The sequence below is a fragment of the Falco peregrinus genome, chromosome 2 (genome assembly GCF_023634155.1).
Source record: "Falco peregrinus isolate bFalPer1 chromosome 2, bFalPer1.pri, whole genome shotgun sequence".
Lineage (NCBI taxonomy): Eukaryota > Metazoa > Chordata > Aves > Falconiformes > Falconidae > Falco > Falco peregrinus.
In genome coordinates, this window is record NC_073722.1 from 109,256,634 (window position 1) to 109,280,188 (window position 23,555).

Sequence of the window (23,555 nt, forward strand, 5' to 3'; positions counted from 1 at the left end):
ATCACAACCTTAATTTCAACATCCTTGTTTCATATAACCACAACAGATTATATATCCAGTCTCTTTATTTATTTGTGGTCCTCTGCCCCTGAAATGAACTGCTGTTGTAGGAAGGGAAACACAATAACTTAACTTTTGTCCGCTGTTTGAGGGTGCGTACATTTACATTTCCCCGTTGCGCTGATGAGGAAACCAATAAATTAGTAATGCAAGGTGAACCCTGTGTCAGGCCACAGATGTAAGGTTACTGGATGTCGTTCATCATGTAAACTAGTTATGCTGGAATAAGAGTGATTCCTATTCTCTTGATACTGTTTTGGGTTTATAATTTCTGTCCAAAATAAACCTGCTATTAATAAAATAATAAACCCTTGCTATTAATAAAATAAGAACAAAAGCAGTAAGAAAATGCTTTTAAAATTCACGATTCACTCTCTTAACGGGAGCAGAATGGGAAGGGAAATGCGTTCTGTCCAATATACAGTGTAGCTTTTAACACGGCTGTGGTTTTCCCTTTTACAGGTGAAAGCATAATTGTTAGATACTTTAATAAACTCTGGATTACACACTGAACAATTAGACCTGCTTCCATGCACTAGATGTTCATTTCTTATCCCTTCATAAAGAACACCAAACTGATAATGAACACCGAGGCATTTTCTTAAAATTGAAGTTTGTTTTTTCTTGGTTTTGCTCTTTGCTTTACTCTGTCTTTATGGTGACCAGGAAGGTGAAGGTTTTGCTTTATTATTGGCTAGTTTTCTTTATTTGCTTCCTCTACATACAGCGTTTATACTTTCAGATGCTGCAGCTGGAATGTTACAGCCAAAAAATTTTCATTGGTTTCTTTAAAAAGAACCATAAGAAAGTTTAATTGTAAGCTTTGTGCAAGAAGTAACACTTTTAATTCAGTTCTGAACTTCCCATCAGATCTGTCTGCCAGTGCCCTTCTGACTTAAAAAAAATAATATTTTCATGCAGTGTTACTTTCAGCAAATCTTGTGTATGTTTGAAGGAAAGTTTTCATCTCTGAAGGTAAATCATTTAAAAAACAAGCATGTTGATGAATTAGTGTGTTCTGACTCAAATAAGGAATATTCAGCTCTTTTTTTTAGGAGAGTAGCTAAAGATTTATGTCTTAATGGCTAAGCAAATATTTGGAAGCAAGTTTTAAGAAATGAAATGAGTGTTTATGAGTGATGCTGATTTACTGAGGTCTGTTAAGTTGCTGTTGAGTTCTCTGTGTGTTTTCTTTTTTTTTTTAACGGTCATCCCCTTCTCTAAGAGATGCGATACAAAACCTGAACAGAATGACGGCTGCTGTTGGGTCTCTCCCCCACGTCCCAGCCGTGTTATTTTTCACAGCAGGGGGAGACCACAGTTCTTTAATTCATCAGATGGGGACAGAGCACATGTTGTCCTGTTTGCATTTTTCCAGAGTCTGTAAGGAGGTAAAAGCTACAAGTGTCAGGACCAGGTGATAACACCAATTCACCTTATTTTTGGCAGTTTGAAGTGTACGAGAACAGAATCCCATTTTACTTTGGTTGGTGGCCCAGGGCAGTTTTTAGGTGGGGAGTTTGCCTGCTGCTGCATGTGCTGGTTTCTACCGAGAGCAGTGAGCAGCAGGAACATGTTCTTCAGGTGAAAACCAGTTTCCTGTAAATAGTCCCTGCTGGTTTTTGTCATAATATTATTAAAAAGCATCATGACCTGTTAGAGAAATAGGTTGTATGTGGTTTCTTAACAGGGGCAGAAGAGAAACTGCTGATATGTGGGCAGTTAGAAATCCTTGTTTGGGCCATTATCTGAGGATAAATTAGGGGCAGTAACTTTGGAAAAGGTCCCTATATTCAAGTAGATGATATTCTATCTCACGAGGAAAACAGATAAGGCAGTTTTCCCTTAGGGGAAAGGGATTTTAATGTAAAACCTGTAAGACCGGAGATGGAAATCCTCAGGCACAGCATTGTTTGCTCTGAACTTGATTGCTGAACAAATGGCTTTGAGCAGTGTATTGATGCTTAAAGTAGCAGCTCAGAAGCTCTCTTCCTTGGGCAGGTTGGAGGTGCCAGGAGATGCCACCCCCAAATGAAAGGGTTGCGGTGGATGGCTGGAGGTCTTAGAGTTTGCTTTGGCAAGGCGAGCTGCTGTGGCTGTTGTCTGAGCCTGCATCTGGAAAATTAGCCCTAGGAGAGGGGAATGGGATCAGAGATGTGTCTGAGAAGTGTATGGACAGTTGGGAATTTGGGGTGGTGCTGCTGCCTGTCTGCATTGCTCTGTTGTGCTGCATGGTGTGTAGGAGCTTCCCAGGCTCTTTCCAGCTCATCGTCCGTACCTTGGCTCCTGATGGTTCAGCATGCATGAGGTCCTACCAAATACCTACCCCTGCAAGTTGGTTTGAGATGATCCAAAGGTTGAGTAAGTGTTGTGAGATTGACTTGGCTTTGCATATGAAGGAGGACAATGTCTCTTCTTTTTAATTGGCAGGATAAATCTTCAACTCTTCTTTTGGAGAGTTTAGGGATCCCTGGAATCATGCGAAGAAATTAGCATTTAACATTAGTGCTGAAGCAAAGGGAAACATAGTAATTGGCATCTATGAAGAATTTCAGGTTGAGGATGTTGGTTTTTTTTTTTTTTATACAGAGCTATCCAAATCTCAGAATATGCAGGACAGTTGCTGCTTGTTTAATAGCCCGCTTGAGTAATGTGCTGCAGCCGTGGTCTGGGACCGAGTACAGAAACTATGGTTAAATATGTTGAAAGGAGCATTCTTTAGTTCTTTGGTTTGCACTTAATCCACATGCCTTTAAATGGAAGAGAAAACTTTATTCTAAAAGGTGGCTAGGCTGGAGCCAGCTGGGGAGGTCGGTGGTGGTGGTTGTTTCTGATGCAGTTGTCCCTGCAGCACATTTGTGTGTTCATTTGCCTTAGTGAACATGCTATATGATAGCTGTGTGACACTAATAGATAAAGTGTTAACTTTCACATGATTCAGAAGGTATTTCAGAGGAGAGGGTTTTTTTCCCCTCTGGAAAATGAATTATAAAACGTTTCCAACTTTTATGCTTTTATTATAATGCAGCTATGTTCCAGCAAAAGCTCCTGGCAGATAGTTTGCTCATACATTTCCAAATGAAGATGTGTTAAATTTATTTGCTGAAGGAGCTTGTAGCTTGCACTGTAACCTTGGTCATGGGACTGGATATAAAAACAGAGGGATAGAAGCCCACTTAACAGCGGGAAACAAAGTGGAGCTGGAAATGTTATCAGACTGGGAAGGCAAAACGTGTTGAATTACTTCAGAAGTCAGATTTTGGACATGTGATTTTGGACATGTGGCTTCACTCACTGAATCCACGTGTAGTTCGCGCTGGTTGTGTGAGGTCAGGATGTGCCGTGGTTGTATCAAGGGGACCAGACGCCCCAAGAAGCTTGTGGTAAAATAGCACAAAAATCCAGGCGAGGTCCGCTTTCTGTGCCGGACCCTCTTTACCTGCTGAACCTGTGCCCTCTCCTCTGTGCTTCGAAAGGGCCATTCGTCCTGCTGAGCTGCCCACCCCAAAGGAATCTGCAAAATATGTCTCCTGGTTTCCAACAGGATAATACCCTGCTAATTCAGTGAGTTGTTGAGGCAAACACTCGGTGTTCTATACACAATGTTGTTTGGGTTTTTTTTATTTAGAAGTGGTGATAAGCATAGAGGTTTTGTGGGGGTTAATTTTCCCACTCTAAATACGTATTGATCAGGAGTAAGTTCTATGTATTTTTCCACACTTTATGTGTCAAAATATATTGTAATAATCTTAAACCTCTCCATAATTCTTATCACGGAAGTGCTTTCATAGAATATCTCAATCAGATTTTGCCAAAGCGTTATTGTAAAATGGATACTGAAACCCTGGTCCACTCAGGTTAAATATCCCAATACAGTAGATTGACTTTTGATGTGCTGACAAAATTTTCTTTGTAAGAAAACAGCTCTCCTCCGCTGCCCCAGCCTGGGGGATGTAGGGAGCAGCTGTGTATTTCTTAGAAGGTAAAAACTGAATGCAGATTTTTTTTCCACTTTGACCTTGTTTCTTTTCTAGGCCCTGGAAGAAGCCCAGAAAGCCATTCAACAGCTCTTTGGTAAAATTAAGGATATTAAAGACAAGGCTGAAAAGTCTGAACAAATGGTGAGCAGCAGTTTCTTTCTAGCCTTGGAAAAGCGGGTCACACACTGGGGTTTGCATCCCCTTCTCATTAAGAAGGGGATATCTTTGTCTTTGGTGCTGCTGACTGGTTGGTAATTTGCTGTCAAGCGCATGTTGAACATGTACCCTTGTCCCTGTGTTAACGTGGCTGTAGAGCTAAGGTATGGGTAGTTCCGAAAAGAGAGCACTGCTTATCTCCTTAAAATTTTGTTGCTGTCGCTCGGTATTTAACCAGACTCTTGTTTTTTCCTCACTAGGTTAAAGAAATCACGCGGGATATCAAGCAGCTAGATCATGCCAAGCGTCATCTGACCACCTCCATCACCACCCTCAATCACCTGCATATGCTGGCAGGGGGTGTGGATTCACTGGAGTAAGTGTGTGAATTTTTACTGGTACTTCAATGTCACTGCTGAGTTTGTAAGTTGGGTGCAGTGCTCTGAATAGGTCTATAACAGCTGCTTGTTTTTCTGGAGGGAAGTTTGCTTAATAGGTTGCAGTCTTCGTTTTTGCTGGCAGATCCTTTCTGTGTTGCTCTGAGTGACCTGCAGTCTACGTTGCTGTATTTCATGGTTTGCTGCACCAGTTACTTGAATTGCTTTGTTGATCCTTGGTGATAAGGAATGTAAAGATAAAGAGGAAGACAGTCTGTGCAGTTAGGTATCCTCATTAGGGAGGTACCTTTTCAGGGATTTGGGGTATTTTCATCACCTTTTTTTGAAAGGTCTACTCTAGTTCTGAGACTGAGTTTCAAGGACGCCTACAGCTTGTACTGTGTATGAAGGGGGGTTAGATGTTTCTAGTAATCCTTTGCTGTTTTTTTAATGTGCTTGAGGAACACACAGGCTAGGGAAATTCAGGTTTTTACATGTTGCATCTCTGAAGTTGAGAGACCCATGCACATCCTATTCTTGGATCGTAATAAATTCTGTACAAACACTGGGTTGTTAAGTGTTCAGAATAAAATTTTACTTCGACTGCTGTCTCTGTTGGAATGATCCTAAAGGATAAAGTAAAAATAAACTGGATATATTTTTTTTCTGTCAGTTCCCTGTGAAAGTTATTAACAGAAAAGTCAAGGCTAATAGCTTTTCAGCGTAATGATTCTCCCTGTGAAGCTTTAACTCACACTTTGTGTGTGATGATGAATGGCTTAACTCAGGTCATTATAGTGAAATAACATTTACTGCCTCCAGACCCATACTGGGAAGCGGATGCATTCAGTAGTTTACATGTTCTTTGCCAAGTGTTGCTTTTGACATTTATGTTTTTTGAAGCATTGTTAGATGTGTGCTGGATTGGTTTATTTTAGCATCAGTTAAGTGAAATTTTAATGCTGCATTGGAATGTTAATGAAGAGCTGTGTATTTTAGAAACATAAATGTCAATAGGGACCTGTATGACCCAGCGGGGATGAGGTAGCCTGTGGAATTACCACCCAGGATTTTCATTGAATCTGCCTTTATAAAGCTTTAATTTCCTCTACAGGGCTATGACCAGGAGGAGACAATATGGTGAAGTTGCCAACCTTCTCCAAGGTGTCGTGAATGTGTTAGAGCACTTCAACAAATACATGGGGATTCCTCAGATCCGACAGCTTTCTGAAAGGTAAAATGATCGAACCAGGAGCACTTGCCTGCCTGCTGGGAAGGAAGGTTAGAAAATGCATTAGGCAGGATCCGTTTCTCAAGGATGTAAAGGCTGGACATGGTCCTTTGAGCTTCCTTCCAGCCAAAACAAACAGGTTAAAATTGGACACAGTTTGTTCAAATCTTAGGCAGCCTATTCTGTTAAATAACAGTAGTTGGTATGGATGTAGTTCATGAATATTCTGCGCTTCTCATTGACTGGCTTTTAATTTACTTACCTGGAGTAATCTGTGGAAGTGCAAATTTTTTTATGTGGTCTTCATGTGCAGGTGTTTGTGGTGAACCCAGAGGTGATGCTTTCCCTGCTTTCTTAACCTCAGTGATAGAGCAGCCTGGCATGAAGCAGAAATTTATGCATTAACATAGCAGTGCTTGGGGCCCCTTTCTGCCCGGGCATGTGCCTTATTGCTGTCAAACTGCATCGTTGCCCAGGGGCTTAGGCAGGCGGGATTTCTTTTTGGGCATTTGCCAAACGCAGTTATTCTAAGCACCTTGAGTTTCTTCTGCCAAAACCTGCTCCCAGTGCCCAACTTTGCTGAGATTTGAGGCTTATAGCAAATCTTCCCAAAATCACGTGGCACCCCTGAGTGCTTTGAACTTCTTTGCTGAGGTTGTATAGTCTTGATTTTCTGATGTAGAGTTGCACATGTAAATTTGGTGAGTTTTGGTGCAGCTCCAACAGCCAGTGCCCACCATTCTCAGCAGCAGCAGGTGAAAGGCTCAGTGGTGACTAAGCCATGAGATCTGCTGGGCTCTTGGCTTCATTGGGGATCTGACAGTTGGGTGTCGAGGGAACAAAGCCCTTCCTGTTCTAGGGGCTGTTGCTGTCCCTGGCCAAAACCTACTCTTCCTGCTTTACAGCAGGCTTTATTTCTCTTGCATCACACACGTGGTGTTTGCTTGACAGCCTGTAGTGCTGAGCACAGCTCAGAGGTGAAATCAGCCTGTTAACGGTAGGGATGAACCTTCCTAATGCTACAACTCTACCTGATAGCATTTCTTTTCAGTGTGAAAATTGCAAATCTATTGCCACCATCCTCTTGATGCCTGAGGTGACTTTGCTCACTACAGAGGTACTTGAAGGAGCCTTCCAAACACAGTCATTGATTTTTTTGGTGACTCCCTTTGCTAAGACAGCAGCTGGCTGCCTGTGCTGTTTAATGATGGAAGCAGTGTTTGAATGATTTGTTTGTAATATTTTCATGTAAATCTGTTGGACTTTCTTTATGATATAGATACCTCTTCCAGAAAACCCAGATGGAATCCATGAGAGACAGCAAAAGAAAAATCCACTCTAAATCTAGAGAGAGAAATGGGGCCTTGTTTTAACAAAGCATTTGACCATAAGCATTTGCTTAAATGAACATGTACATCAAGGAAATACAAACATATGTCAGTGCTTTTCTGAATTTAGACTGTTGTCTGTTCCAACCTCATGTTCAGAAAGAGTTTGCTTCATTTTCTTCCAGAGTGGTGATGCCCTTGGGCAGAAACCTACTGTCACTGGGCATTTTAAGGCCAAATATAATTTAAGCTTTGGTCCAGAATTCTGGCTGGTTTTCCCTTTCTGGTGGATGATTATTTACTACTTAGTTGCTGATAATTATAGAAAACAATTCATGCTGCTGCTAAAAGGCATAGTGGTTTCGAGTCACGCCAGAGAGACTGGCAAGGACATGGAGGAAAACTTCTTTTGTTTTATTCTCCTTTCAAGATAAGGATCTGAAAAGCTCAAGAAAGTCTGTTCCTCCTATTTTTAGAATTGCCTCGGCAGGGTTTTCCTTCCAGTGTTTACACAGGGAGAGTTGCACCATCTGGTAGCGATAGACGTGGCTGCTTGTGGGGCGAAAGGGGAGCTGCACCCAGGGTGTTGCTGGAATCTCTTTACTGCTTTGACATCCAGGCAACAAATTACTACAGGGAGGTCTATGGCACAGTAATACCTGCTTTGGAGTTTGACTGCATTTGTGCGTATTAGGGCCCGATTTGGAGTTACTTTTCTCTCTCTTTGCTTGGAAATACTTTTGTGATTCATGAAACATCAAAGGAACTTTGCCTGGCTTTCTCGCAGTGCTATTTTTAGACTGTGAAATTGCTGGGGTTTGATATCTCATGAATTTGGTTTAATAGTACAAGTGAAGCCTCTAGGATGTTTGCAGAGGCAAGGAATGCTTTAGTAGATGTTGGCACAGACCTGTGACAGTAACCAAAGTCTATTATATACAATAAGTCTATTATATACACTGCTAAACGAGCAGATGCTGTTGCTCTCTTTAATAAAGAGCCTCTCTTTCTTGGTGTGAATGGAGTGAAGCCAAATATGAATGGGAAACCATGGGAAGGAAAAGTGCCTGCTTGGCGGTGTTGGATGTGCTCTTTGTCATGGGGTATTCAATTTAAGTTCCTGCTTCTAGATGCTGTGAAAACTAATAATGTGTTTTTAATGTTGTTTTCCACCTGTTGTTATGTCCCTTTGAAAATAACCAAACAGAAATCCCACTGTAAGTATTTGTTGGAAGCCTGGACTGAACTCTCAATTTAGTTGGCGGCTTGTGCTGATCCTGTGGAGTATTGATGTAAAAATCTCACAATTCATATCCCAATGTAAATGTTTTCTTAATCGTGTTCCTAAAACAACTTCTTATATGGTTCATTGGAAGTTGTTTGTAGTAAATATGAGTATTTTGCTATCTCTCAATCCTCATCTGTTTTCTGTCTGTGGAGAGAATGTACAATTAGCAGGCACAAACCCACCCAGGAAAGTGGTTGAGAAAGCCTAGCAGATAGTGGAAAAAAGCCTGGAAAGTATTTAGAAGAAAGATGATTATAAGTTTGCCACAGAAAAACAGGCTAGCTCAGCCTCTTTTTATCTCAGCAAGCTGCCAGGCGTAGTTTAAGATTTCTGGTAGCTTTGGCTAAAGGAATTGTGGTTTCTAGTAATTTAATGTCATTTGAAACATAACAGTGGGTTTTCTTGTTTTTATTTTTTTAAAGGCGGGGGGAAAAGAGAACAAAAGCCACTGATAATAAAGGAAAAGTCAGAGAAACAAAAATCACTAGTGCTTGGGCAACCAAAGGTTTTGGCACATGCGAGCAACCCCAGGAAAAGGCAATTCTCTGCTGCGGCAAGCCAGGACAGCTGCTGTGATGCCCCAGCATGCTGCCGTGGGGAATCTGGTCAGTCCTTATCAAACCAACCTGGGAAGTGATCCTAAATCTGTTATTGGGCAGGAGTGCCTGGAGTTGTTAAGCTTTAATGGGGAATTCTCTTTCTGCAAGTGGTTAAACACGCATGTTTGTACACGTGCAGAAGTGGCCCTTCAGTGATGAAAGCGAGTGAAGCCAGCCATGGGCTTGAGGCTTTTATCGCTGCAGTTTCCATTGCATGAAGATTATTCTGAATTATTGAAAGGCTTACAGCTTTCCGTGGGGAACAATAATCTCTAGTGTCTAAAGCAAGTGCCTTTCTGTGTTCTTTGCCTAAAGCAATCAATCTGTAAAGAGATGGCATAAAGGTTTTCATGATTCTGGGTGCATACTTGTGGCGAAAAAAGAATTGTCTGTGTGTGTGCTTATCTAAAGAGTGATTGTTGCTGGGAGGGCGGTGAGGTTCCCTGTCATTGCTCACATGTACCTAAACCTTTGGCTGCTTTGATGTCTGCCCTATCTTACAAAACACTTTAAAAAAAAAAAAAAAAAAAAGCTAAAACTAATTTTCCCCTGTTTGCTTTTGAGAGATTTTTAAGCAGGACAGGTGTTAAAAATATATATTTTTAACATCCCAGTTCAGCGAGGCATTCCTGCAAGTTTCTTAATTTAAGGATATGAGAATCCCCATTAAGAGTATCCTTAAGTACTTTCCTGAATTGGAGCCTAAACCAACAAAGCCCACGGACAGGGCTTTTAACTGCTTGACAGTGCCTCTTTTAAATTTGTTGAGTCTTTAGGAATCTGGCTGCTGCGCTTTCCAGTGCCTCCACTGTGCTTGCGCTGCAGCTGTTGTTGAATAGGAAGGTCCCTGTAGCTGGACGTAAGGGAAGTACCACCACAGTTAATAACTTCCAGTTGTTTGTACAAACTCATTCATTTCTGTGACTCCTAATACTAAAGGCTTCTTGTTTCTTTATTATTTAAAAGAGAATTTTTTTCAATCCATGTTTAGTGTCTTTTTTTCTTCTTTTTCCCCCCCTGCCTTTTTCTTAAGGATCAAAGGGTTTGGTTCTGTGATGCTTTCTCATATGAATTGCTAGTGCTTACTTGTACAATGTAAGCAAGATTATACCTGTAGTTGTGGCTGCTGGGCTGGGTTCCTCCTTGCTGCTCGAATTTCCCACTCCTCCTATTTCAGCATATTAGTCAATCCCTTTTGTTTCACAGTTATGAAGGTGTTAACTGGGGATCTATACCTGGAAGCATGGAGGTGTTTCTAAACATTCCTGTGAAACAGAGAGCTAAGTGAGAATTATGTTTGACATTGCAGGCAGGAAGCTTTTCCAGCAAAATCCCCATTAATAAATCCTGGGTAAGGCAGGTCTTATATACAGTTAAATCACAGATAGAAAGTTATATTTTCACTGTTGCTTTTAAAGGAGTAGAATTTTCTGCATCTGGCACCATTCAAGAATCCAGCCTGTTCTCCAGCATTGTCAGGTTGTCTTGCAGTGGTTTTGCTACTAATGGACCTCAAAGGGGAAGATTAAAGTAGCAGGTCATTCCTTGATAAGGTTGAGAAGTCTTAGACAAGAAAAAAAAATTCTAAAGTCTCCCCACAGTCTGAACAAACATTTTCACAAAAGTAAATGTAGCTGCTCTTTCTAACATATCAATCTCAGTGGAAAAATCCACTGCTTTGAATGATCAGTTTAGACCTTAAAGCGTTTCCAGTATAATAAAAAGTGATGGAAGAATTCAAGTGCTGCAGAGGGATATAAGTGCCTAACTGTATGGTTTGGCTCTTTCTAGTGTGTGTAGGCATTTCCATTTCCCCAGAAGTATCAATTAAGCTGTATTGACTTTTATTTCTGGAAATGGGAAGCTTTATTCTCTCAGCCAAATAAAGAGCAATACTGTGGTTTGTTCAAAACTCTGTCACCCATTTCATACCTTTGCTCTTTTATGTTTCTTAAGAAGACATGGAGGATTTATAGGATAAACCCACAGCCAACAGTATTCACATGGGTGCATTTACAAGTAGGTCATTGCACCTGGAAAAGTTCAAATGAAGATTGAGACATTGTGAAGCTTTTAACGTGTTACTTTTGTTGAAATGTGATCAACATACACGAATGTAAAGGTAGATTGCTCACATTGGCATTAAAGGAACCCTGCTGATTTCTCAGCTGATCAACTGGCCCTTCTTAAAATACTTAGTTGCAGCAGGGCAGGGGCACCTAGGATGTGTTCTGCTACAGCACAGGTATCGGTGCTGCAGAGCTGGAGTTGTTGTGCCAGTGTCATTCAGGGAGCAGATGTTCTCCCTTTTTGACATACAGGCTCTCTTAGTATGGATGTTTCTCTTTAGCATGCTCTTTTTTTCTGTTAAAAACCTTCAGTGGCTGTTAGCATTTCAGTTCGTTTTGCAGTAAAGTTTGCAGGAAATGAACCAAGAAGTTGTTGTACCACCGCCAAAGCCCTTGTTTCCTCTGTCCTCATCAGGGTGAAGGCAGCGCAGAATGAGTTGGGACAGCAGATCCTGGCTGACTTCGAGGAAGCCTTTCCTTCTCAAGGTACAAAGGTAAATTGAAAAAATTTGAATTGAAATTGAATTGAAAATCCCATTGAAAAGTGTTGCTGAAAACTATTCAATGTAATTGTCATTGGTTTTAATCTCATTTTATGTGAAGATTTGATCTTTCTCTGTTTCAGGAGTTATTTTAAAAAGCAGACAAGTCTCCCAAGCTGTAGGGTGCTAGGTATATTTCTCACTGTTTCTGAGCGTGGGAGAGAAAGGCCACCCTTCCTTTGTCCCACCGCACCCATCTGCTGCAGCGAGGTCTGCACGCCAGTCGAGGAGTGCCCCAGGCGCTTTGTGGGTGGCCCTGTAGACCAGAGTGGGGTTCCCTCGGCATCTCACCCAGGTTACTGGTTATTTGTTGAACACAAAAGGTTCATGTTGAGTTCAGAGAAAGCCAAGCACCGGAGCTCTGTTGACATGCTGTCAATGAGTTTGTCTCTGGTTTACTCAGGACAGATGCAGATCTGGGCTAGGGCTAAGGCGTGAAATGTGCTTCCCCAAAACTATGCATCCAGGTGTTTGCAAACAATAAGAGGGGGTAGGTGTGAATTTGAATTTACTTCAAAGAAAACAGTTCTGTCTTCCAGAGTACCAGCTCTGCTGGTTTCTTCATAAAACTAACAAGTACGGAAATGAGGAAACTATTTGGGACAGATCCTTGATGAAGGGGAAATCTGTCTGTGTGAAGGTGCATCAAAAGAGCATTTTTTTTTTACGTGTTTCTAAATTTTCTGTCTTCTCCACTAGCATCATGCTATGCACTTATACAGACCAGCAGATGCTACTTCATGTTGCAAACTGATCATCTCTAGACTGCTTTGTTTCCCCCATTAATTTGGCCTTAAGCTTAGGAGAAAAGGGGTTTTCTTGTCCCACTTGTCAGCCACTTCTCTTAGCTGTTCTTCAGAGTATCTAGACTGATGAAAGCTCTGGCAGAAGTGGAGGGACAAGGGTTCTTTCTGCAGGTGGAGCTGGCAGCTCTTCTGCAGTAGGGAGCTTCCTGGCTCTTGAGCTATAGAACAGCTTTATGGCCAACAAAATGGAAGCAGCTCAATTTTCATCGGCAGAAGAAAGATGCTCAGTGATAATAAAGACTAGCAGCAGAAGCATCAAACCCAGAAGAATAATGGGGAAGGATAAAAACAATATAATCTGGATGCAGTACAATTTACAATCAGCTGTTCAGCTATTTAACCTTAAATCATTTGTTCCTGTTTATTTTGATAGAGGCCTGGTGGACCCAGCAATGTCCTACGTGATGCGTGTCTAGTCGCCAATGTCCTGGATCCCAGAATCAAACAGGAAATCATCAAGAAGTTTATTAAACAACACCTCTCAGAGTATCTGGTCCTTTTCCAGGAAAACCAAGATGTAAGGAAGCTTAGCAAGCTACATTTGGATTTCACATTTTGCTCTGCTGGCGTTCACAAAGTTCACGTTTCCACAGGTTCCTGTGGTGAAATGTTTCTAACCCGAGGGCTCAGCAGCAGCGACCTGCGGGTGTGATGTGGACGGGCAGATGAGTTGGGAGTCAGTTTTGTCTCTGCCAGGATGATTTCCTCCCACCTTAGACATCAGTTTCACATACCAATGCTGGAAATGTTTCCCCCTCATATAATAAATAAACAAATAAATAAATAAATAAAAGTTAGAGATACTTTCTGCCTTGTAAAGGGTTTAAAGATTAAACTCTGAAAATTGCAAACTCAGAACCTTTGCAAAACAACACCTTCCCTTAAGCAAGTGAAAAAAGAACCCAAAATGCCTAAAAAAGGGGGTGCAGGGATTTCCAGGAAGTGGATTAATCTTTGTAGCTAATTTTTAAACTTCCTGTCCTAATGCTAAGAACCTTTTAAAAGTTTACTATAATCATCTTGGATTTGAAAAACAAACAAAAACAAAACCAACTTTGAATCAAAGTGTATTTTAACAATTCTGAAACTTTCACAGTTTGTGACAGAGAGGAGAAGAAAGCTAAAATGCTTCATTTTAAATAGCATTTTTCCATCAAAGTTTTTTGGATTCATCTTTCTGCTTTTTGACCAGAAAGCACTAATATTGGCAGGAAGAAATCCCATCCTGCTCATGTTGGAAGAATTCTTGTAGAAATTTGTGGATCCGCAGTCCCCAGAGTATGAAACCAGCTGAACATGAGAATCCAGGAATTCCTGCATTCTCATCCCACTGTTGACTTTAACCTCTCTGTCTGCGAAACAAAGAGGGGGAGATCAAATGAATTATTATTGGATTAAGTTTTCAATAGTACCCACATGATTTAGGAGTACTGTTATCCTCGTTTTCAACAGAACTTGCTCTCTTAATTCGTACAAGATAGGGTTTTCAGTCTGGCGTGTGTTTAAGGACTTTGAAGAATGACTGTTAGCATTCACAGTGTTATTAATAATAGCCAAGGTCAAGATAGCTTTGATTGATAGCCCAAGCTCCTCTCCGAAACTACAGCAGCCCAGTTAAGCAGTCGGGCTGAATATTAGCAGCTGCTGCTCTTAAAGGTGGTGTTCTCCATCTCCCTCAGGTGGCCTGGCTGGATAAGATTGACAGGCGCTATGCTTGGATAAAGCGTCAGCTGGTGGACTATGAGGAGAAGTACGGGCGCATGTTTCCGCAGGAGTGGTGCATGACGGAGCGCATCGCTGTGGAGTTCTGCCATGTCACAAGGTGGGAGTCTGGGGAGCTCGCGATGCCTCTCAGCAGTCACCTTCCTTAAACAAAAGGTTGGCCTGTCTTTTGCCAAATGGGTGCTGTATTCATAGTGCTCTAAAGGCAGTCTGCAAATATCTCTGTAGAATTTTCCGTGATTACAAGCAAGTGAACAGTGAAAACCTTGAGAGGTATCACTAAAACCGCACGTACTGTTGGGAGAGTGAGGTGATGTGGAAGTCAAATTTCAATGTAACAGAGAGAAAAAGCCGTAATTTTAGAGGCCAGGTGAAATGGTGTGAGCTGACTGTGGTGTGACTGCCTCGGACCATGGTCTTTGCCAGCCAGAGACAGGGGACCAGAGCAGGGTGCCAGCTGCGGTCCCAGTAGCACCATTGTCTTTGGTTTGGGACCCCAGGTTTGGTGCTGTGGGCTTCCCTGGCTGCTGTGGTGCACTGGCTGTTAGGAGATGGGGTCCTGTTACCCACAAGGCTCCCAACAACCGTGGTTATGTTTGAAATGTGAACTGTAAAGCACTTTTATGTTAGAGAGCATCTTAGGAATTAGCTTGAATTTTGTGATGCAAATCTCTAGGGAATAGACAGAATTACAGTGTTAGGCTTCAGAACTTTCTCTTTAGAGAAAACCACATTTGTTTTTTCTATAACGTCCCCCGTGTCCCCCCCCCCCCCTCTCTTTCAGGGCAGAGCTTGCTAAGATAATGCGCACAAGAGCAAAGGAGATCGAGGTGAAATTGCTTTTGTTTGCCATTCAGAGGACGACCAACTTCGAAGGACTTCTAGCTAAACGCTTCTCAGGTTGCACTCTAGCTGATGGGGCTGTGGTAAGGGGATTTCTAAAGAGCAACTCTTTACTCAACAGCTTCTTCAGGAGAAAGAAGCCCCCTCACGTGTGGCCGTGGTAATGGGAGACTGGAAAAGGCATCACCTACAGCCTCGTCTCGCACTGCCGGGTTAGGGTGTTCGGTGTGACTGCACAGTGCCTTGCAGATGGGAAAGTGGTTCTTGATCTTGCAGACAGTGGTAAAGAGGATGGCACGGGGCTGCCAAGAAGGAAAGTATGCTGATGGTCTGCTTGTTTGGGTCTCCTGGGCTCTGTGCTGTTTGCAGCTCAAGGGACATTGCTATGGAGAACCACAAAGTAATTGTGGCACAGTGACCACGTTATAATGTTTGTTCTCTGCATGTCGATGGCACGTTATAACTACAGTCCACTGTTCATTTCTGGTTACCACACGTTCTCCGCATGGTACCAACTTTCAATCCCACATCGTTGCGTTAGTTGTACTTGCAGGGGCGTTGGTAGCTGCTTCTTTTCAGTGTCTCGTTTGGTAGATTGTAAAGGCAGAGTCAAGACAAAGAGCTCAGGGAATATCTCTGGGCCATCTCGGTGCTTTTTGTGCCTGAAGTCTCAGCCAAGAGCTCCGCCAGCCAAGTGCCCTGGGAGCACAGAGTCGACGTGTGGCTCAGAAGCCACTGGTTTGAGGTTGGCTTCTCTGCCCAGCTGGTGTCTTGAAGCCTACTTGGATGTGATAATTCAGCCTACGAGGCAAACCTGCTGGACCCACTTGTAATTTGCTGTAGATCAGTAGGTGTTGCTAATTAAAAAGGGAAATCCTGTAAGGTTTTCCTTCTGGCTGAATTTAGATCTCTTAAAATACAGCTTTATTTTTCTGACAAATTTCATACAAAATTTGCAGCTTTAATTAAATTGGCTTCACTGGGTTGTTAGCCCTTTGGAGAAGGTAGGCACAAAAGCTGTTATAACAGAGAAAAACAGAAGGGGAGGATGTGGCTTGAAATGAAAGGAACACCTCTCTGTCCCTCTTTCTGATGTGTCTAGAGGCTATAACACTCTGGCTGTCATCATCTGACCTGTTTTAGACACAAAATGAAGGTTGTAATTATAAACAGCTATCTAGGGAGTGCACAGTGGGGCCAAGCAGTCTGGTGGGAGCAGGGATGCGGGATGTGCTGCGGCGGCAGAGCTGGGGGGTTCTGCTGTCGTGTGTCCTCCCGCTGGAGCCACTTTGGAGTGTGTGGTTTGAGGGAGTGGAAATTTGACAGGGGTCAAAAATGCCCCCTTCAGGGATAGTTCAGGCAGAGCGGGTGAGCGTGGGTGCAGGAAGAGCAGGCTTTAAGGGTGTTGAGGATGCGGTGTGCTGGTGGAGCGATGGAGAGGAGCCAGACTCCAGCCCTGTACCAGGAGTGTGCTCTAACCTTGATGAGGCGGCACTGCCTGGCACCCCACAGTCACCTCTCTACTTGGAGAAGACAAACTGCTGTACAGTGCTTTGAAGGGCTTAGTAAAGCAAAATATGAATGCAGCTGGGTGCCAGAGGGGACGAAATAGACTGTTCTCTAAGGAGCTTCCTCTTTTTTTTAACAGAAAAAGCCAGAAGTGCCACCTCCCTCTGCCAACCCATTTCTGGAGGATGAAACTGGGACAGAGACAGATGAGATTGTGATCGAGAAAAGCGATATGGACAAAGTAAGTCTTTGAAGTTCTTCAGTTGTCAGTGGGGCAGCCTCTGCGTCAAAACCTCTAGTGGTGCCTAAGCTTTCCCCATCACATTGATTTGAAAGATTTGTTTTCACAGCAATTAATTTAGCCCAGTTTTGATCCTCTGTGCAGCGTACAGGCTCCCAGTACGACCATGGTTTGCTCTGGCGCACTTCACTGAAACCAAAGAAATCTTGATTTCAGTTAATAGTGCGGAGACAGTCCTGCCATATGGGAGTGGGTTGGATTCTGTTCTAGTCCATGCAGCAGCAGCAGCTCAAATGTAGCTACAGGATTTCTGTCAAAGGAAGACAAATTAGCATAGCTGGGTTTTCAGATCCCAGAAGAAGCTCCCACTACAAACAGTTGCAATTCATATTTTGCTTTGTCAACCAGGCAGACTTAAGTCTGGAGTCACCAGGCAACTCATTGAACTTTCAAGTGTTGGTTTTAGATTTTTCACTCCAGATATATTACTTCTGGGATTTTTATCTCTGTAGTGCTTTTCTTCCATTACCTCTGCAAAGCAGGTGCCACCTAACCACTTGTAAAGGCACTGGGTTTCCAAAGCCCTCTGCAAACATTAAAGGAGTGAATAGTAAACTCAATTGTTTTAATTGGCACTGATATCAAAGCCTGTAAGCCCCATATTTCTTTACTCACCAGGTGGATGTTTTCTAAGTGTTCAATTGTAAGTTGCTTGAAGCACGTGCCCTCTCCTTATTCAGTGAGTTTACAGCCCTGTAAATGGGCCATTTACAGGTGGTATCCTGATGGATCACGAGGGCCCTAGGACCTGCTCAGATCCGTGCCCCTGGGGAGACTGGGGGGTGGTAGCTGTCCACCAGCACAGTTTGGTGCACTGCACCCCCTCCAGATTTTCACATGATAAAGGCAGCCCTCCGCCTTCCATCCACAGTGTTGGAATGGTTAAAGAAAGTTTTTCTCTTTCCATTAAAATACAGCTGGACTTTCGGTGATCTGGAAGACGGCAGCTGGGGACTTGGGGAGACACGTGTGGTGTGTTTTTCATGAAGAGCTTGCTTTCCACTATCTGTAATAGCTGAGAGAAGGTCGGCTTTGCTGTGCAGTGTTGGGATGAGAGGACATCCTTGGAGAAGTCAGTGGTGTTAGAGGGCAGGTGAAGAGATAATTGCAATAACTAGGCTGCTTAGGGCTGGTTTTATTGAACAGTAGAATGCACTGCCCTGGCCAGAAGCAGTTCAGGTGCTTCTGAGAAAGGAACCGCTCTGCTGCCTGCCCATGGGGAAGCTGGTACGAAGCCATCCACTGAGCTATCCCTTGAAACGCCGGTTGTGGTGAGGTTGCCCTCTCTTTCTGGGTATGCCCTGTGGTCATGCTCAACACAGTGCGGGACTCTGCTGCAAGGGCAGCTGCCCCCCAGGCACCTGTCTGCCAAATGGGGACCCCGTGGGCTCCGACATCTCAGTTTCGAAGCTTGTGGTTAGTGCTGGTGAGTTCATGGTGGAGGTCTCATCTTCTGCTGCCACTAGCTGAAGAAGAGAAGGGATGGGAAGGGTTGAAGATGAGTTTTGAGTGGTAGAGCTCTTCCAAGACACTAGTCCTGACAATTCAAGACACTTGGGAGTGTAAGGGAGCACAAGAGTTTGAGGCGGGGGGAATCCATGTTAAAAAAGAACCTCTTTTAGTAATCCTAGCAGTTTGATTTAATCTGTTTACTTTGGATTGTAATGAAAGGAAATTGGGCCAGCTGCAGACCTCCTTACTGTGACAACAGTAACCTTTTATTATTTCCATCAAACTCAAGGAGGAAATAGCTTAAACATCTGCAGCTTTTGGATGGGATTGCACACTCAGAAATACAGCTTCACTGCTACTGTTAAAAGATTTAGTATTCTCTCCACCAGACATGCTGGGAATAGCATGATGCAAAGACACACGCGCACACGCAGAAAACCAGTCCTGCTCTAGGAGTTGGCTCTTCCAGCCTGGTAAATCATAAACATCATGAATCTGCAACCCTGTGTTGGCGCTGCCATCCTGGAGACTTGGCAACTGGAAGGTTTCTGTAATTCCCACCTATTGTTTTCCTCCCAGCTCCGATGAGCTGTGTGCATCCGGCAGGAACGGGCAGGCACTGGCAAAGGGGCTGGGGCGGGAATGCCGGGTAGTGGCTCTCTCCCAAAGCCATAAAAACGTACATTCTCCAGTCGTGCTCTTAGCGAGAAGGTTAATGAAGCCAGTCTCATAGAGGTGGTCTGGTCTCCATAAAACCATTTGCTCACTTTTGGTTTGCAGGCGTATATTAGTACTCATTGTGTCTCTGAGTCTTAATCATTGCTGAGAAATGCTTTCCTTGTCATTCTCTGCTATTTCCTCAAAAGACTTAGTGCCACCTCCTCTGTCATTTGGGAGAGTATGTCCTTTAGGCTCTGTTGTTTTGCTTTTCTTCTGCTAAGAAAAAAAAAATTCAACTGGAAAAATTCGTATCTTCATTGGCTGGGAGCTGATCCTGGCTTTTTGTGGAAAGAGGCAAGATTCCATTCCAGAGTCACTGCAGCCCTCTTTGCAGGCAATGAAAAATTGTCAGCTTGCCGGGAAGCAACAAGAAAAATTGTCTATCAGTAAAAAAAAAAAATATCATAATCTAGCTGTAGGGCAAAAATGCGCTTAAAGGTCCTGCCCAGCCTGGTACCTGAACATGCACAAATTGAAGCATATGAGTGCTCCTGGTGGCTTCAGTGAGATGTGCTTGGCCATGGTGGAGAGTGCAGTACTAAACTAAAATGAGACTAAACCGGATGACTCCTAAATGACACGTGTGCTTAATGCTCTAATGTGACTTTAAAATAGAAGTCTTTGCATCCCCAGAAACGCGTTTCACGGTGAAAGCAGTCCTGTAATGTTGCCTGTATCATTCCAGCTCCGCCAGTAATTACGTGCTGTTTATCTAAATAAAATTCATCCTGATGAAGTCTTAATGTTGAGTTACTATTCTTAATGTTCTAAAATGTAGGGATTTTTCAATGGTGCTTCCAAGTAACTGCTACGTTTAATTTCAGAGGTGACTAGTGGAGTGTTGTTACTGTTGGAAGGGTTCAGCAAGGTTTTATTTACGAGCTGCATTAAGATTCTTCTACTGAAATCTGTTAGCATGGAGCAGCCTTCTCTTTAAGGCTAAGAATATTTTACAAGTGAAAGGATAATTCCTTGGAATACTAACAGCTCTGTTAAGAGGAAGAGGCTGTGTATTCTGCCAATTATATATGCCTTTGATTATTTGACAGCAAATTCCTGTGTTGTAATATTTCTGAAGACTTAAATCCTTTTGTGCTGTGGCGTTACTGTTTCTTCTAGGTCTTACAGGGAAGGTTTGAAACCAACTCTCTAAATGTTTTCTTACAGCCAAAGAAGCCAAAGGTCCCTGACAATCCTTTTCATGGCATTGTTTCCAAGTGCTTTGAGCCTCACCTTTACGTGTATATCGAGTCCCAGGACAAGTGAGTAACCAGCATGTTCTTTTGGGCTTATTTGCTTTTGAATGTGTATTGCAGTTGGATTGTACTAGATTCTGTACTCAAGCCGCAGAAAATTAATTTCCTGAAAGTCTGCTTCCTAATTTCATCAGGAGCAGTATTCGTGGCTCAGGAAGGTTAGAATGAGTGGGACCATTGCTTGGGCAAAAATGAGTGTTCAGAGGGCTGTGGATGTTGGTTTCGTCTGTAATTGCAAAGGCCTGCAGGAACGATGCCTGCTGCCATTCTGCAGAGGCTTAGTGTTTCTGAAATTGCTTCTGTTGCCTCTGCAATTCCCACTGCAGACATATGCCTTTCTTTCGTCTCATGCCTTCCACAAATAGTAGGTTTGCTTTTTCTGTAAAATACACATGTGGCTTTGTGGCAGAGGAGTTTCAAGATTTGCTTTGTAGAAGTTAGTTATTTGAGATCCTTAGATGAAAGCTGCCGTAGATGAGCTGGCTGTAAGATAACATTATCACTGCTCACAGATTGGGACTTTGTCAGGGGCTTTATTCCCTGGACCACTTCTTCATCTTTGTCTTTGACTTGCAGCAAAATAACTTGAATGAAAGGAGCTTTCAGCTTAGAGCTCTGCGAAGTTTTTAGAGCTCTCACCACAATGTCTTGTGCACCTTGATTCACACCAGGGTTTAAATAACATCTCTGTAACAACTGCGCCAGCTGGGAGAGGAGGTGGTTGAAGAAGGTCCAATACAGCCTTTTAGTGCAGGTGTGTGGCTGGAAAGGAGAAAGAGGTGCCTGCCTCATGTAACTCATCTGTGCCCTTCTGTCTTCCAAGGACTTACACGTGACAGAGTGCATAACTTGAGGCTCATACCATCCTGATTTTGTCCGTACTCCAAGATAGCCATCTTGAAAAAGCTTTCCTATGTCCTATCAACCTTTTATGCTTTTTAAATAAATAAATAAAACCTTGCACAATGATCTGTCATGCTGCGTTTAGGTTCCGCAGTATAACAAAGGGAAATGGATATTTCTCCCCCCTGCCCTCAGCCCAGCTGAGCTCAAACTTATTTGAATACTTCTTCCTTTCTCACTGGGGGCCATTTTAATCCCCATTTTGGTAATTCTACCCCACTGTGCTCCTAGCCCTTTCAGTTGCTTTTTTTTCCCCTCCTTTTCCTTTACAATCATGAGATGTTTTATACTAGCTTTATAGCCACAGGCTGCAAGGAGTTCAAAGGAAAACTGCCACAGTATTCCCCATGCTGCCCGTCTGTCAAAAATTGCTTTCCTTTATGATTTTCCTCTCTTCTTCCCCCTTTGATTGAACTTTTGCGGAATCTGTTGCTGATGTCTGAAAATGAGGAGTTGCTTGGATAATTAATCGTATGTTTGGGCTCTGAATAGTGAGCATAGTGTGATAGTTTTCTTCATCATTGCCCTAAGACTGTGGCAGAAAGCAGCCTGGACCTTTTTTTCTGAAAAATTGTTGCCATACGCATTTCAAGATACACAGTGCCAAAATCTGTAGCAATTTAAGAGGAGACACCTGAAAGAAAGACTTTAAAGATGCTGCTCCCCACCCTTCGCTGCAGTGTAAATATCAGATTTCTTACCAGCAAAGCAGATTTCGTTGCTGCCCCGTTGGGATGTGTGTCTTTAGCTCTTCTTTGTGGCCTGTTGGAGCAGCAGAGGCATACACATGTGAGCTGAGCTGCTCTGCTGGAGTGAAGGAAGAGCTCCATCAGTGCTGGGGGTATGCAGAGCTGTGGTTAAGTGTGCTGAAATGCATGTGTGCATTCAGAAGCTTCGGAAAACTGGCACTTTGTGATGTGTGTTTATGGCCTCGTGAGCAGATGGGCTTCCAAAATACCCAGTCCATGGAAACTGCCCTAGAAGTGGTCCAGGCGTCTCAATGCCATTGCCCTTCCCCAGCACCCAACAGATACCAACTGTTCACATCGCTGAACAGACCAACTTACTGAGCACTGTGGTGTTCTGTCATGCAGCTGAGGAGCTGCCTGCTTTTCCTCTTGATTGCCAGAGGTGCAGAAAAAGCACTGAATGGGTTGAGTGAAAGAAAGATGAAAGAGGAATATAGGAATGAAAGGATTTAAGAACCAGAATAAAATTCCCTTTATACGAGTTCATTTCATTTTTCTCTTGGTTAATTTGGTGAGTTCTTGCTCCCAATGAATATGCTGCTGTTGGGAAAAATACCACATCTGTACTACCAGAGAATATCTTGGAGCTTTTTTGCAGAATCTATAGAGAAAATGTTCATTTTCTGTAGTATTCCTGCCGCCTTCATGTTTTAACTCCCAGTAGCTTTTTCTGCCAAATTCTTTGTGCTCCCATTGTACCACACAAAGGTTGTTAGCCTTCCTATTTGTATTTTGGGCCAACTGAGACTGTTGTGAAAGTTTGATTGACACCAATTGAGGTGTGCATTAATAATATATTAGTTCCCTTAGTGCACAATATCCTGATGTTTGCTTGTGTCAATCCCGTGCTGAGATAAGAGCAGTCCTCACAGCCTGCCTTTGATGGGCAGTTTCTCCAGGTTAGGATCAGAACAAGCATGAAGCTCTAGCGCTGCACTCCCAGATCTTTTGGACAGCTGCGTTTGCTCGTCCATCCCAGTTGACAAGACCTTGGGGGACGAGGAAAATGTAGATACATTTCACTTTGCCTCGGAGAAGAGGCGAACATGTGGAGTAAGCATAAAGAAACAAAAGCCATTGACATTCCTGACCGTGTCTTGAGACTGAGAGAACGAGAAAGAAAAAAAAAAAGTGGCGGGTGAGCGCTAAGAAAGCTCCACTTTGTTGCCCAGACGGAGCAAAGTGCAGATGCAGAGGTGGAAATGCAGCTGTTTAATTTAGTGGGCCTTTTGACAAGGAGCAAGCCATGTCCGTTTTACTTGAGAACCTGAAGGAATGCTTCAGCTTGCAGCACGTGTGAGCCCTCCTGCAGCAGCCATCTGTTTGGCTCTCCTGCAGCTACGGGGGGAGGTATATTTTGCTTCACTGTGGTCGAATACAATCAATGCTTCACTTCAGCATTCAATTGCTCATGCCAGTGTGTAGAGATTTATCACATCAGTTGAGCAGCCTGATGTTTTTACAGTTCTTGTAACAAAGCCGAGGAACTGTGTGTATCTGTGGAATCAGAGCTATGTAAAGTGCTCAAAGCAGCAAGCAATAAGCCTGACAAAAGGGGCTACTCATCTCTGCAATCGCCTATGAGCCTAGCTTAAGCCAAAGAGCCTTGCTTCGTGGTTTAAAGCCCTGATATTGCAAGCATATTTCTGTAGATTTGTTTGGGC

At 43.0% G+C, this 23,555-nt stretch overlaps 1 protein-coding gene across 6 annotated transcripts in view; it reads left to right on the forward strand.

Moving 5' to 3' along the window:
* VPS53 (VPS53 subunit of GARP complex) overlaps positions 1-23,555 on the forward strand; it is a 67,422-nt gene that overhangs the window by 14,874 nt on the left and 28,993 nt on the right. For all 6 annotated transcript variants that reach the window (XM_055795756.1, XM_055795758.1, XM_055795760.1 and 3 more), the window contains 9 exons: positions 4,095-4,181; positions 4,457-4,572; positions 5,688-5,807; positions 11,504-11,582; positions 12,810-12,953; positions 14,116-14,258; positions 14,943-15,084; positions 16,650-16,751; positions 20,151-20,245. In XM_055795756.1, coding sequence (XP_055651731.1) covers positions 4,095-4,181; positions 4,457-4,572; positions 5,688-5,807; positions 11,504-11,582; positions 12,810-12,953; positions 14,116-14,258; positions 14,943-15,084; positions 16,650-16,751; positions 20,151-20,245 — 1,028 coding nt within the window. The remainder of the gene's footprint in view (positions 1-4,094; positions 4,182-4,456; positions 4,573-5,687; positions 5,808-11,503; positions 11,583-12,809; positions 12,954-14,115; positions 14,259-14,942; positions 15,085-16,649; positions 16,752-20,150; positions 20,246-23,555) is intronic.